General features: G+C 41.5%; 1 protein-coding gene and 1 long non-coding RNA gene across 26 annotated transcripts in view; one reads left to right on the top strand and one right to left on the bottom strand.

The window, feature by feature from the left end:
- Positions 1–13,736, bottom strand: part of NRG1 (neuregulin 1) — a 444,984-nt gene that overhangs the window by 7,620 nt on the left and 423,628 nt on the right. For 14 of the 23 annotated variants that reach the window (XM_064404531.1, XM_064404536.1, XM_064404537.1 and 11 more), the window contains 5 exons: positions 11,679–11,702; positions 7,129–7,231; positions 3,379–3,505; positions 2,741–2,871; positions 2,036–2,239 (listed from right to left, as the gene is read on the bottom strand). In XM_064404531.1, coding sequence (XP_064260601.1) covers positions 2,036–2,239; positions 2,741–2,871; positions 3,379–3,505; positions 7,129–7,231; positions 11,679–11,702 — 589 coding nt within the window. The remainder of the gene's footprint in view (positions 1–2,035; positions 2,240–2,740; positions 2,872–3,378; positions 3,506–7,128; positions 7,232–11,678; positions 11,703–13,736) is intronic. The other 9 variants (XM_064404528.1, XM_064404530.1, XM_064404542.1 and 6 more) reach the window with 3 other exon arrangements.
- The window catches only part of LOC135290616 (uncharacterized), an 80,222-nt gene that overhangs the window by 58,036 nt on the left and 8,450 nt on the right, over positions 1–13,736 (top strand). The window lies entirely within an intron of this gene.

The following is a 13,736-nucleotide window of genomic DNA, read 5'->3' as shown; positions in this document are numbered from 1 at the left end:
GAGACAGTGTTTTTTGATCTTCTCTCCTGTAAGACAGCTAAGGACATCCAAGATAAAACTGCTTGTGCACACGGGTGGCAGGGCATGGGATGCAGCAAATGTATGGGTAACGCAAAACAACCTCTTGTAATGTCTGTTCAATTTAAATTGAAAATTGAGGGAACGCAGCCTTGGGCTACCAATTCACAGTACAGCAACATTTGATGGCTTCAGGAAGTAATTTGTCAGCTCCTACACTCCTTTATGTTTCTGAGTAACTTTTAGTTCCAAATAACTCTCTCCCTTATATACACAAGCCATCTCAGGAACAATTGGTGATGTATTTCCTGCTTGCTAAAAAAAGATGAGGCCTGCAATTAATGCCCAGGGAAGTATCATCTCCCATGTTCCAAATTTGTGATTGCTTCAGACACAGACAAGGATGTCAATGCCTGATGAATTATCACAGAAATGTTGCTGCTATTGACCTATAGTACCACGTTCAAGAGATGCAATAATTGATGAAATGCCTTCTTTCTCCTCAGAGAAACAAAAAGGAATATGGTGTCCCCTCTCCCCCATTGCTGCCCCCTGGATTAAATCTAAACAGTTCGTATTAGAATGATGCTTTGGGCGTCCCATGCAATGCAGGCAGACAGCAAGAATGGTCTTCACTTCTCACATGCAGATGCCCAATGTACTAAGCTGTACTACTCACCATTGGCAGGCGTGTGGCTGTGCATCCTGCTCGGTTCCCAGGCAGGAGACAACATGGTATTTACTGTTACAGGTCCTGATCCAGCAAAGCACTTAAGCACATGCTGAGCTCTACCCATGTGAGTAATCTGGCTGATTTCAGTGGGCCTACTTGCACAATTAAAAGATAATCTTGTCAAAGTGCTCTGCTGGATTGGAGCCATGGCTGTTTATGTCATGTGAGCCACGTATCTTCAAATTAAATTCCATGGTAAATAACACATAATTTTTAATGAGGGGATAGTTTATTAACCTTGGTGGTACTACACTCAGGGTCCTTCCTCAGTGGGCCCTCTTCCTGCTGCTTAGCAGTTGTTTGTGTGGCAGTGGAAGTACCACAAAAATGGTGTTTCCCGTACGTGTGCATTAATTTTTCTGAAAAACACAATTTGTCTCCTACACAACTCAGTCTCCTTGGGGATTGCCTGGCTGCAATTTTGGCATCATGGACACTCCACAAGGCCAAATCTCTTGTGATTTCAAAGTCCTCAGAGAATTGGTCCATAACCTTTTGTTTTTCTTTTATTTTGCCTATAGTTCCAGGGAGAAAAGCTCTTTTTAAATGTCTTGTTTCTTTCTCAATCTTTCTATTGCTATTCTGGAGCCATCTTGTATGAAAATGCTAGCTTAAACCTGAGCAGGATTTTCTCAGTTAAAGTTTTTTTGTGACTGATGTACTTCTAGGCAGACCTTAGGAACTGATGAACCAATCTTTTCAGACCAAAAAAATTACTTGGTTGGAAAAGCCCATGCCAGGTTTATTTATAACTATTCCTGATTTAAGAATGACCTGAGTCCCTCTGGCTTGCACTTTGTGTTTCTTGCTTTTACTTAATAAAGGGTTAAGGGGAGTTTAGGAGCTGGAACACTCCAGAAAGTAGGTGGTGGCATGATTTCTATACTGCTTAGGAGTCCTTAGTGCCCTCCTCCTGTGGATCAAAACATTACTTTCTCACTGCAAAATCTCTCAGACTTCTCACTTGCATCTTCTATGAAATCGGTAATTAGGCAAAGTTCTGTTTATAGTTTTCAATGGAAATTTCTGCCCAATTACTCCAATGGAGCTTTGTCAAGTGTGAACTGCTGGCTAATAGGACTAAATCCAGCAGAGGCAAGAAGGGAAGAAATGCTTTTGGTGGACTTGAACTACTACTCAGCTCTCCACCTTTATGAATAAGGAGACGTATGCCCTATGTGAATGGCTGCCCTGTTGCATTTTCGCCTGTGCTCCCAAGCTTTGAAACCATCTGGGAAAACACCAGGTCTTGCCAGCTGAAAGCAAAGAGGCGGTGTGTCTTACCTTTCACTGTGAGGAGAGTCTCGGTAGGAATCGGGCGTCTCTCTGGCATGCCGGAGGAAGCCGCTGCCTTCCCGTGGCCCGCCGATGCCGTTGAGACGGCCCCGGGGCCCTGCTGGGCTGGCGTGCCTGCTGTTCTCCATGGAGGAGCTGACGAGCACCGAGTGGCTTTCAGAGAGGATGCTTTCAGTGTGGCCATTACTCCAGCTGGAGAGCAGCAACCAGGAAAAGAAAAAGGGGGAGTGTGAGAGTGGGCTTTGGCGGCAACTGTGTATGAGCAGAAGTTTAGCCAGGGAAAGGAGGGGCTCTGTTGAGACACAGAATCTGCAGCATAACCTTTGGGTTGGTAACTGGAGCTGCAGAGTTTAGCGAACTTTATGAATTCACAGGCATCAAGGTGATTTTGCATGATGGATAAAAGGAGAGGGAAGTAGGGCTTTCCAGTCATTAGAACTGTCAGTGATTTAGCAATTTGCATATATTAAAATTCAGTGTGACAGTATTGGAATGCCATTCAGATAATAAAGGTCTTCGTAAATTTCTGGGAAGATAGTTAGGTGATATGACATCAAATATTGTTAGCCTTAAAATGAAAACACTATGAAGGGAGCACAGATCTTCCCTGCTTTGTTGTTTTACACATTTTTTGGTTTTACAACAGCAACAGATCAGATACTACAGCTGCTGTTTGCCTTCCCCCTCCAGTACCTGTGGCTAGGTGTCTGGGTGACTGTCACGGAGTGATGTGTTGTTGAGGTGTAGTGGCTTGTAGAAAACGAGGTCTCTGTTTCTCGCTCAATGACATGCTCACTGGAGATTACATTTTTCGAAACGTACTGCTGAAAAAACCCAGACAAACCACAGCACATTTATAGACATAATTCCCAATCCTTCCTTCCCAGATTTCAACCTTTTATATGTGCCAAAGCACAAATTTTGTCACTTAAATACATGTAGAAACCATACTGACACATTTTAGACATTCATGTACACCTCTGTGTACATAGCCCATCTAGACTCAAAATAGGAGGAGACAAATGAGGAAAGTAGCAAAGGTCTGCATCCCAAACAAGCTATAAAAATGTAGCTAACAAGGGAACAAGAAGCCCCAATATACAGACATATGGAAAAGCAACCTCCCATTACCATCGGATACACCAAAAATACTATTCTCTGATGGAGAAGATGGCAGCAGTTTGCCATCTTTTTTTGCAATTTTTTTTCTGTGTGGAGAAAGCCAAGAGAAATCAGTCACCAGCCTGCAGCAGGTAGATGTTTAAAAGCTGTGGGGTGAGCTTTCCTGTGGCATGGGCAGCCTGGACTGCAGCACGTGCAGTGAAACCTACATTGACGAGCTGGACGTTGTCGGGCGGTGGGTTGGGGTGGTGTGGCCCGTTGGCCATGTTCATCACGTTGTTCCTTTCCGAGCGCAGGCTCTGCCGAAGGCGGTCATGCAACTTTTTCCTCTGCTTCCTGTGCATGAAACACAGAAACAATTTTAATAGACAAAAGGAAAGCAGCTGCACCTTTCAGCATATTGATGTTGCTGATAATAATGTAACATCACTTTTTTTGCCAGAATATCCTCCACTGCTGCTAGAGCTCAGAGTAACTCTCAAAACCACAGGTCTAATTGCAGCTGGAGCTGTGGGGACCTGCACAGGGGGAAGAATATTTGGGATCCCTTCCAGAAGTCAGCAGGACAAAGGGGGACAGGAATAAGTGAGAGGAAAAGGGAATCCATTTCTAAGCAGTGCTCTGTCTCTAGGAGGAGAACTTTTCTGCACTCGGGAGGAGAGAGATTTTAACCCAGACACTTTGACACTCTCATAAGGGCCAAGGTGAAGCTTCTGACAGCCCATTAAGCTACACCTCTCTGTTCACCACAGGGAGCCGAGGTGTCTGTGCCTCAGGGCTTGCTTGCAGACACTGGAACAGGGTCTTTGTGATGTGGCAGTTACACATTTTTTTTAGAGGGATTGATCCCTTACCTCAACAGTGTACTTCAAATACATAAAGACGTTATAGAAGAGTGCATACAAAGCCTCAGAAATCCAAAGTGAGAGCAAATGACATAGGCCTGAGTCTGCAGACTTTCTGGCAGCTCTGGAAGGGTTAGTTTCAGCAACATCAGATTTACTCTGAATCCCAGTGATTTCCAGGTGGATGCCATGGGTGTTAATGCATTTAGTAGAACTATCTATGCACTAATGACATGATCTCTGTCTGACTTTGATGCTTCTACCGTCTCCTGTCCTTAGCTGCTGTTTCCCCACTTGCTAACAACATGTAAGTCCTGTGAGGAGTGCCTGAGGGAGCTGGGTTGCTCAGCCTGAAGAAAAGGAGTCTCAGGGTTACCTTTTCACTCTCTACAACTGCCTGAAAGGAGGCTGTAGCCAGGTGAGGGTCAACCTCTTCTCCCAGGCAAGTAGCAACATGACAAGAAGAAATGGCCTCAAGCTGTGCCAGGAGAGGTTCAGGCTGGACACCATGAGGAACTTCTACATGTAAAGGGTTTATTAAGTATTGGAACAGACTGCTCAGAGGAGTGGTGGAGTCACCCTCCCTGGGGGTGTTCAAGAAATGATTGGTCACATCACTTAGTGCCATGGTCTAGCTGATAAGGTGGTGGTCATTAAAAGGTTGGACACAATCCCACAGGTCCTTCCCAACCTAAATAATTCTGTGATACTGTAATCCTTCCAGCTCTCCTCGGAAGAACTTTTCAGAAGATCATTACAAGCTGTCAGCAGCAAAACTTACAGCATAGTAGAACCTGGCTATGTAGAACACACTAATCAAAACACCAAAATAAATAACCAGAGAAAGGGCTATTCAATTTCAGACTTAATTTATAAATATTACGCAGTTTTCTCTCATTACATTGGAGAACTTCCACCGCACTGTCACATCCAGGGCAGTGAAGGGAGGATGCAGGCTTCAACACACTCTGGAATGCATATGACTTTGGCTGTGGCAAAAGCTAAAATACTAAGCTGTGTGCAGAAGTGCAGATAGTGATAGCAGGGTAGGACAGTGTAAGAGATAACTATTTTCAGTCCTGTTTTGAACTCAAGGACTATTTCAAGCTTTACAAAAAAGGAGCAGTGAGGGAGGTCAATAAATATGTTGAAGCTTGGTAGTCATGAAAGCCTAAAGACAATGAAAACATAATTTGACATACAGCATTTTACGTATTTTCTCTGTGTGTATGTGCCTGGATAGTGGAAAATGATTAATTTATATCACAACACGTGAATGGCATATGCAGATTCATCTGTCTTGGAAATGCTCCTGTCTCAGAAGGATACACTGTGGTTCATGTAGACTTTATGTTTTGAGGATAATCAGACATCATCTGATGTAAGCACTTAAGGTGTACAGACAGCGCTGTGCCAGGAGATATTTGAGCTACCCAAAGACCTGCTGGGCTGAGAAGCAGCACTCAAGAAAGGTTTTAACTTGATTTCACAGCCCCCCCTTCATGAGGCTCTGGAGACCTTGTGAGCTGAGGACAACCTGAATTCCTTAACATGGTAGAGAAAGTGAGTTCTAGAAGGAGTCTGAGTTTCTCATCTACAGGACTGAAATCCTGGCACATGTAACCTGGGAGTCTGTCCCTAGAAATCTGCATTATTCTCACCTTCAATGACCAGTGTATTTGAATTTGCATGCTTTTATCTGTGCTGTTTGTCTTATAGTAACAGGACACTAACTAAAAAAAGAAATGACTCTACAAAACTGAGATGAGAGAATAACAGGTAAGCTAGCTTAAGAAGCTTTTATCTTCATGTAAATGATTTGCAAATGAAGTTCCTCTGAATTAAGACTCAGTGTCTGAAGCTAATGCTTTGGCAATTTGGTAGCAGCATTTCTTGCAAGGACACCAACAAAATCTAAACTATTAGATTATTAAACTGGTTGTTCTAACACCATTCCAAGATTTCTCCTGGTTTCTGAGTTTTCCCCTATTTAGGGAAAAGAGCACATGCAAGTTACCTCACAGATACCAGTTTGGCATCACTGCTGTATTTGGAGGGCCAGGTAACTGGCATGTGACTCTCATCAACTGTTTTTGAAAACAGTTAACTTTTGGTTCACAGTGATTGCTGATGTCTTTTTTTTGGGGCAAAAAAAGCATCCAGACCCCTGGTGGATTCTGTGGGCTCTTTATACAGAAAATCATACTTCAGGATCCTGACTAAATGCTTGTTGAAATACATGGGGATGTGATTTCTAAAAGCAGTAATTGATCTGATTTTTTATTACTGTTTCAGCTGCTCCCCACTGACCACTGGCACAAGGTTATGGGTAGGAGTTGTGTGTATGTGTCTGGACTCTCACTGAGAAGGACAAATGAGCTCCCTCCTCCCCCTCTTTTAACACAACCATTATTGGTGGGGCTTACAACAAAAACCAACTGCCAATCAGGCCTTGAAACAGTAAATCAGGTTTATATAAATGTGGAATATTTATGATAAGGTCTTTCTGTGTTTTGGTGGGGAGATTTATAAAGGCAGCCAGAAGTTTTGGCAGCAGAAATTCTGCTGATGTTCTGTGTAATTTATAGTCCAGAGTGCCTCATGCATGTTTGAGAGTCACCCCTTGTAATTTAGAGGCTCACAGAACACATTTAAATGCCTACTTTTGCATTGAGAGTGCTTTTGTGCTCAGTTTTTTGGCCTTTGGTGTATAGTAACATTTAGCATCATTAATTGTGTCTCAAGTACAAACAAATTAGGCTTATACATAAAATTCACTGCTGGAAAGCAACATGATTCCAGGGTTGGAGTTTGTTCCTTTTCAACTGGGAAAACCAGCTGAAATGAGTGATAGAAAAGAAAGCAAACAAAAAAAGACAAAAAATTGCAATTACATTTGAAGACTGAGAAATCTCTCTTAATTTTGCACTGCTGATGGACATGCATGGAGACTCACATTCATCTGGCTTGGACGAGGGCACCCTGCTCACAAGTTTGTCTCTTAAGCTCACCTCTACAGAAACTCAGATACAACCTTATGCCCAGAGAAGCTACAGTCAACTGGGAAGGCCCTGACCAACAACCACAGATAAGAAATAGAAGAGAAAAGTTTACTTGGTTTTGCAGTAGGCCACCACACACATGATGCCAACCACTAGAAGAGCAATGCAAATGCCAGTTATGGTCAGCACCCGTTTCTGGTACAGTTCCTCAGCTTCTAGAAAGGGACAAAAACAGAGAAAGTCACAACATGGAGGATGGCTGGGTAAGGAGCACACAGTCAACAGCTGTCATGCTACAAACCACTGCACAGATTCACACAGCCACACTGAGACACAGCCACCACAATTCAGGCAGACTCATTATTGACTACAAGAAGAACAGGACTACACCACAAACTATTAAAACAATACTGGGGATGAGAAAAATTACAGAATTACAGTCAAAAGTCACTTTTTTTTTAAGCCAACAAGAATAATATATAAGAAACAACTTCTTAATTGACAAACACAGCATTTGCTGGAAATAAAAATACAGTGTGGTAAGGTAATAACAAGAATTTGCAAATGCTTTGGAAGTTTTGCAAAGACAGCTGGAATGAAAGCCATTTTTACAGGTCTCATGAGAAATTTATTTTCTTATTATCTTTTTTGGATTGTTTTCACATCCAATATCCCTCTGGTCCCATGTCAATTTATATCTCAGCTGTCTTTACAGGAGAAATTTTAAAATACTCTTGTACATTTGAGACATGAGCTTGGCTTGTAACTATATCACCAATGGAAATGAAGACAGGTTTTGAGCTCTGGTCATAAAATTCAGACTCTTTCTCCAGTGCTCCTCCTAAAACACAGCAATATCAGCAACCAGCAGTGCCTTGTCTGAGAGAAATGCAGAGTTTCAACTTCTATCCCTTTGTGACCAACAAAGGAGCTCTCTCTCTACGGTGGCAGGCTTCCTCAGTGATGACAACTTGTTACCGATCTCATTCATCGGAGATATTTCACTTTTATAAAGGTGTTAGTAGCACTGCTAATGTTTGGTCTGGAGCTACTGATGCTTTCCAGCCTTGCTCATGCTTGGCAGAGAGCATTGCTGAGGGCTCTGCTGGGGAAAGGTTATGTAAGGAGCTCTGAAACAGAGGCGCATTCTGTGTTGACGCCTTACAGATAAGGATTTGTGTTCCTGCTGTTAGGACAAAAAGGGATGTCTAGCTTTACTCAAGACTTATTTTTGATTAAGCAGACAGACCAATAATGATCTGCAATATTGACCACAGTCAGAATACCAGCAGGTGATTAAAAATAAATGAATGAATTAGAGCTGCACAGCTTTGCACTACCTTTGGGAAAAATGTCAGCATTATTCCTGCTGGAAGGAACTCATATCTGGCTGGTACAGAGGTGCACAGTGGTCTCTCGTGGTTGCCATATATCACTGTCCAAATGATGTGCTGTCATAAATGACACATCAGCTCAGGGGAAAGTACTCCTTACTGAACAGGGAGCAGACTTCCCTCCTTCATGTTTCCTGAGCTTGTCTAGTTTTGTTTTAAAGTTGCTGTGGGCAAGTGGCAAATACCAAAAAATGAAAATAAATCTTAATTTCTCTGATACAATGCACCACACCATAGAAAAAGTTTGTCTTACAAGCCAAACCCACTGGAAATCAAACACCAGCAAACAGCTAATGAGCACTGTCAGACAAAATTAATAGCACTAATTATTAACAAAGATGGGGGAAGAGGAGAGAAGTGAGTGTGGTAAAACTAGGATGCTGCAAAAATATATTAAAAAATGTAACTCCAAGAACAGAGTCAAAGAAGGGAAGGAAGAAATGGCTGAAACTCCAACCAAACCAAACTACAACAAAGAAAAAGAGGAAGGTGAAATATAAGGAAACACAGGAAAAAAGGGTAGAGAAATCAACCACAGGCCTGGCACAGCATGCTTGGAACTGGAAAAAAAAAAAGAGAGAAGAAATGCTTGGGGACAAAAAAAAGGTTGAAGCAGAGTGTGAAGGGATTTCTCATACAGCATAACTCCTCACCTAGGCTAGTTAGTGGCACTGGATCCCCTTCCCTTTTTTGCCCCCTCTGAAAGCGCTTATTAGTTAGCCATGGAAATGGTGTATTACAAGGATGTCACAGGAAACAGGAGAATTGTGCTAAGCAATTTAGGGGCTAATTTGAAATGCTTTGAATTATTATTATTATTTTATTGTCATGCTGTCAGCTGTTAGCTTATGAAAGCAAAATGAATAATAACATATTAACCCGTTTTTTTTTTTTTGGAACACAAGGGATAGGAAGTAGGAGATTAACAGTGGACACTCTGCTCAGTTTTTGTACTGAAAAATTACTCTGGGAGGTTTGGTGCAGGCTGAGGCTGTTGCAAATGAGCTGGGCAGCTGGCTGGTGACGGCCTGACTGAGTTTGCCAGTGAGCTGAGGCTCGTTGCATACCTGTGGGACTTTCTGGGTGCTCACTCACTGCAGGGGATGGGGGATGAAGAGAGGGAGCAGGGCTGTGGGTGCAGCCCTGTGCAATGCTCCCAGCACCAGCAATACTGCTGGGACCATAGGTCTTGATGGGCATGGGAAATTAAATCCCTGGATCTGCCTTCATAGCCTTAGTTCCCTCCTGTGCCCTTTGAAACAAGGCCCTCAGGAAAAGCAGCTTGACATGGTGTGCATGGATGGTGGGGCTGCTATGCCCTCCCTCAAACTCCAGGGGCAAGGTCTGCCTAGGAAAGCACACACACTTGGGCAAGTCACGCCCAGCAAACCAGCAAGCTCTCATGTAAACCTCGCTGTGCTCCTGGTGGCAGGGCACACACAAATGAGGGATGCCCAGGTGTTCTGCAGGGCCAGTGTCGGTGACAGGGGATGCTGGCAGCTGGGAAAGGACTGGGATCCTGGTCAAGACTTTATAGATGGCACGTATCTCAAAGACAAGCCTTGGACTCTATTTAAGGCCAAGAAGAGTGTTGTGAAGAACTCCTGCGGGGCACTTGGGTTATACTACATCTTGACCCAAAACTGCCTTCTGTCTCTGAGCAGTGTTAATGTTTATGGGGTCAGTTAATGACACCCAGCTAAATTACATATGCTGATTAAACTGCCATGAAAAAAATTTATAGCAGCATTGCAGGAAAGTCAGCAAAGAATTTTATGTGCAGTTTGAATTTAGGAAAGATTTTAGCCTGTTAAGTATTAAAAATAATTTCAGTAATTTTTTTACCCTACAGAACACTAGGAAAATCAAATCAACATAAGAGTTAATCAAGGTATTACCTAAGCAGCCTTTCAAATATGCATATTATGCAATTTATTTCACATCACTCTAATTTATACATAACTGATGATGTATGAAGTCTTAAATTTGCTCTGTTTTAAAGTATTTCTTCTCACATATCTCTGGAGATTTTTAGAAGAATTTAATTCCAAGAGGTTGTTCTGCTAATGTAATTTCATATACAAAACAAAATTTGCATGTCAGTTTTTTGAAGGATTTAAATTTAACTCCTAATATGTTATATCTTCCACTACAATCTAATATGTGTAAGTGGGAATTATTGCTAAATTACGATAATAAGGAAAATAAAAATAAGCTGGGTTGTGAGTGATTTTTTAAATTTAGGCTTGTAATGGGTTTTCCACAGTCCACAGTTTAAGCTAATGACATTTTGCAGGGGAATTTTTAATAAGAACAGGAATGAAAACTGCCTCACCATCTGTGTTTTTTGTGGTTTTCTTTTTTTTTTGTTGTTTGGCTTTTTTTTTGCTTTTTTAATTTTTTTTATTTGCCAATAATTATAGGAGATTCCAAACTCAAAATGACCTGATGACCTGAATTTCAAGTTAGCCTGTTCAAGTAATGCATTATTTGTAATGCTGAATACAAATAGCTAGTCAGATAAGTACAGTCTATTTATGAATAAGACGTAAAAGATCTGTTTCTACTATATTTAAAGCTGAAATGTGAAAATAGTACCCACTGCCAATGTTCTTGTTGAGTTTAGTTTTAGAAGATTGAATATATTTGCTGACTTGAGGATTTGGAGTCTAGCTGTAAACTTCAACTTAAATTCCTAAATAACTTTCAGTCCACTTTGAATTTGCAGACCTGGAAAGCATATCATTTACAGGTATGTATAGGCAACTGATTTACACATGATGTGTAACCACCAAGATGTGGGTTTAGACATAAAACTTTACTTGAAAATCAGAGCTCAACACTGCAAATTTACATAATTTTAAGTGGCCATAAAAGTTTCTCCCTTTTAATATACTAGTTAGACATTTTGGTTAACACTTACAGTGTTTCCAAAACTTGGCAACCCGAGAAAAACTCACCAAAAGCAGAGGTCAAAACTAGTCAAAACTATACAGCAGAAAAAGGAATGTACACTATGTTATGATCACTCCAGTAATTCCTAGAACTCCTTAAGGCTAGAATATCCTATCAATATTTGGTGACCATTTTAGTGAACTGATCTCCACTAACACTTTGACAAGGGTTGTTGTTATAGCTGTATGATCCCTTTTCAAGCATAAAGAAATTGGTTAGGAATTGAAAAGGGGAAGTGGAGAAAAAAAAATTAAAAGGGGTTTATCTCTCAGGGTCTAGAATCTGCAGGCTAAAAGGAATGATTGGTCCATACCCATAAATTCAATCCCAAGATGCTCTGCCAATGCAGAAAGTTGTCAAAAAAAAGAAAGAAAAAGGAAAAAGTTTCAGAAAAGAGCAATACACTGTACTTAAAAATAAATTACATATGAGAATTACAACTATTCTGTATCTGTACATGAAACAGGACAAAGGGCACATGGTTATGTGGGCAGTGCTTGAGTGCACCTTTCTTAGCTGTGTGACCAGACCTTCTGCAAGGCTTATACACAAAAATATGTATACAGGGAATGCAACAGGAACCATTAACCCTTAAAGATCTTACTGAGATGAACAGGTCTGTGGCCTGAGCATGCCATGTACAATGGCTGATTGTTTTCACATGGGAACATGACAGCAAAGGGATGCTCTAAAGGCAGCATATCCCTGTAAATGGGTTGTGCATTGCTTTCCCTTCTGACCCTGCTTCTGTCCCCAGAATGTGTACCCTTGCTCTTGAAGGTTGTGACCTGGAGGTGACTGGTGCTGATTACTCACTAATGGGAGTCCCCTGCTTTGCAAATTAACTGCAGCAGGCCTCCAGCTTCTGGAAAATGAGGAGCCAACCCCCTTTCCCTGTCTTTGGACTGTGCTGCGTTGGCAGAACAACTTGCTGACCAGCTGTACAGACCCTGGGGTGCAGGGCATGATCCCTTTACACAAATTACATGCCTAAATCAGCATGCCCAGGCCCCAGCACCTGTGGGTCAAGAGGAACACAGGTTTCCCCTCAGCAGGTACCCTAGGAGACCCTTCCCAGGGGGCCAACACCACAGCCATGGTAGCTCTTGCCTTTTTTTGTTCTTTTGTGCTATGAAATTCACAGCCAATGGTAATTTTCACAGCAAGTGGATTTTTTAATGTAGTTTGTGCACATGGGGAATGTCAAATCTTTGTTGTTAATCAGTAACATTTTAAGGGTTAAGTAAGTTGGAATCCATCCAGGTTTCTTCCTAAACAGCCAGTATCACGTGCCTACCTGACCTCTGCTAATGATATACATTAGTTGCATAGAAAGCTTAATTAAATCTTCAGTAAAATGAATGACATGCCCATGCACATATATTGCTGTAATTATGCTTGCTTATAGGTAAGACACCTAGTTTAAAGGTAATTTAATTTTAGGGAAGTCATTCATATCATGCAGTTTCTATTTCATTTAATTCAATAGGGAGTTGGTATTTAAACTCAGAATATATTCTGTCTGGAAGGCCTAACAGGAAAACATGCTGAAGAAACATGCATTGCTTATTCAAACCTAGATGTTATGTAGCTCTGACTTATCTATGGTATTCCTAGTTACATTCCCTAGATCTGATGAGCAGAACATCCCAAAACTTCTCATTTTATAAACAGGTGATTATTTTTGATATTTTCCTACTTAGCCTGATATTTTTGCACACTTTTTACATGCAGTGTGGCTTCTATTGAATAGTTGTCTCTAGGTGCTCTAAGAATAAATACAATTAATTATTTTTAACAACTCAGTTTTCATTCTGGTTGTGACTGAGGGATATGACAGTCTTGCGGGAAAAAATATTTAGGAAGTAAATTCTTTTCACCAAAGCTTTTTTAAACCTACAACTTGTTGGATATACTGTAGCCTGCTGAGATGCAGGGTCTACAGAACAAGAGAATGGTGCTGGGAAATGTGGAACAGAATCCTTCAGCACTGCATGATCTGTTTGTGAGTGGTGTGTCCCAGCTGCTGGGCACTCAAGACTTTGAGGGGGCTGCTGTACGGATTCAGGTGGGTGGGCAGCCTGGAGACATGGTGGTGCCCAGTGAGGGCTTAGCACTTCCTCAGGTGTTTGTAGAGAACTTGCAGCTGGCAAAGAAAGGACCCATTTGGATCAACTGCCACAGCAGAGGTCCAGGAAGCACCAAAGTGTCATGTTTCTTTCTGTGGATAATGAAAAATGCTAAAAAAAAATAATTAAATTCTTCTTCATGTAATTTTAATTAAAAACAAACTCAAATCTCCTAAACTATCAAAGGGCAGACTCCCTGTATGACAACAATTTCTATTTGAGGGACTGGGATACACTCTCTT

This window comes from Passer domesticus, chromosome Z, assembly GCF_036417665.1.
Source record: "Passer domesticus isolate bPasDom1 chromosome Z, bPasDom1.hap1, whole genome shotgun sequence".
Taxonomy (NCBI): domain Eukaryota; kingdom Metazoa; phylum Chordata; class Aves; order Passeriformes; family Passeridae; genus Passer; species Passer domesticus.
This window is presented reverse-complemented; position numbering and strand designations above follow the sequence as displayed.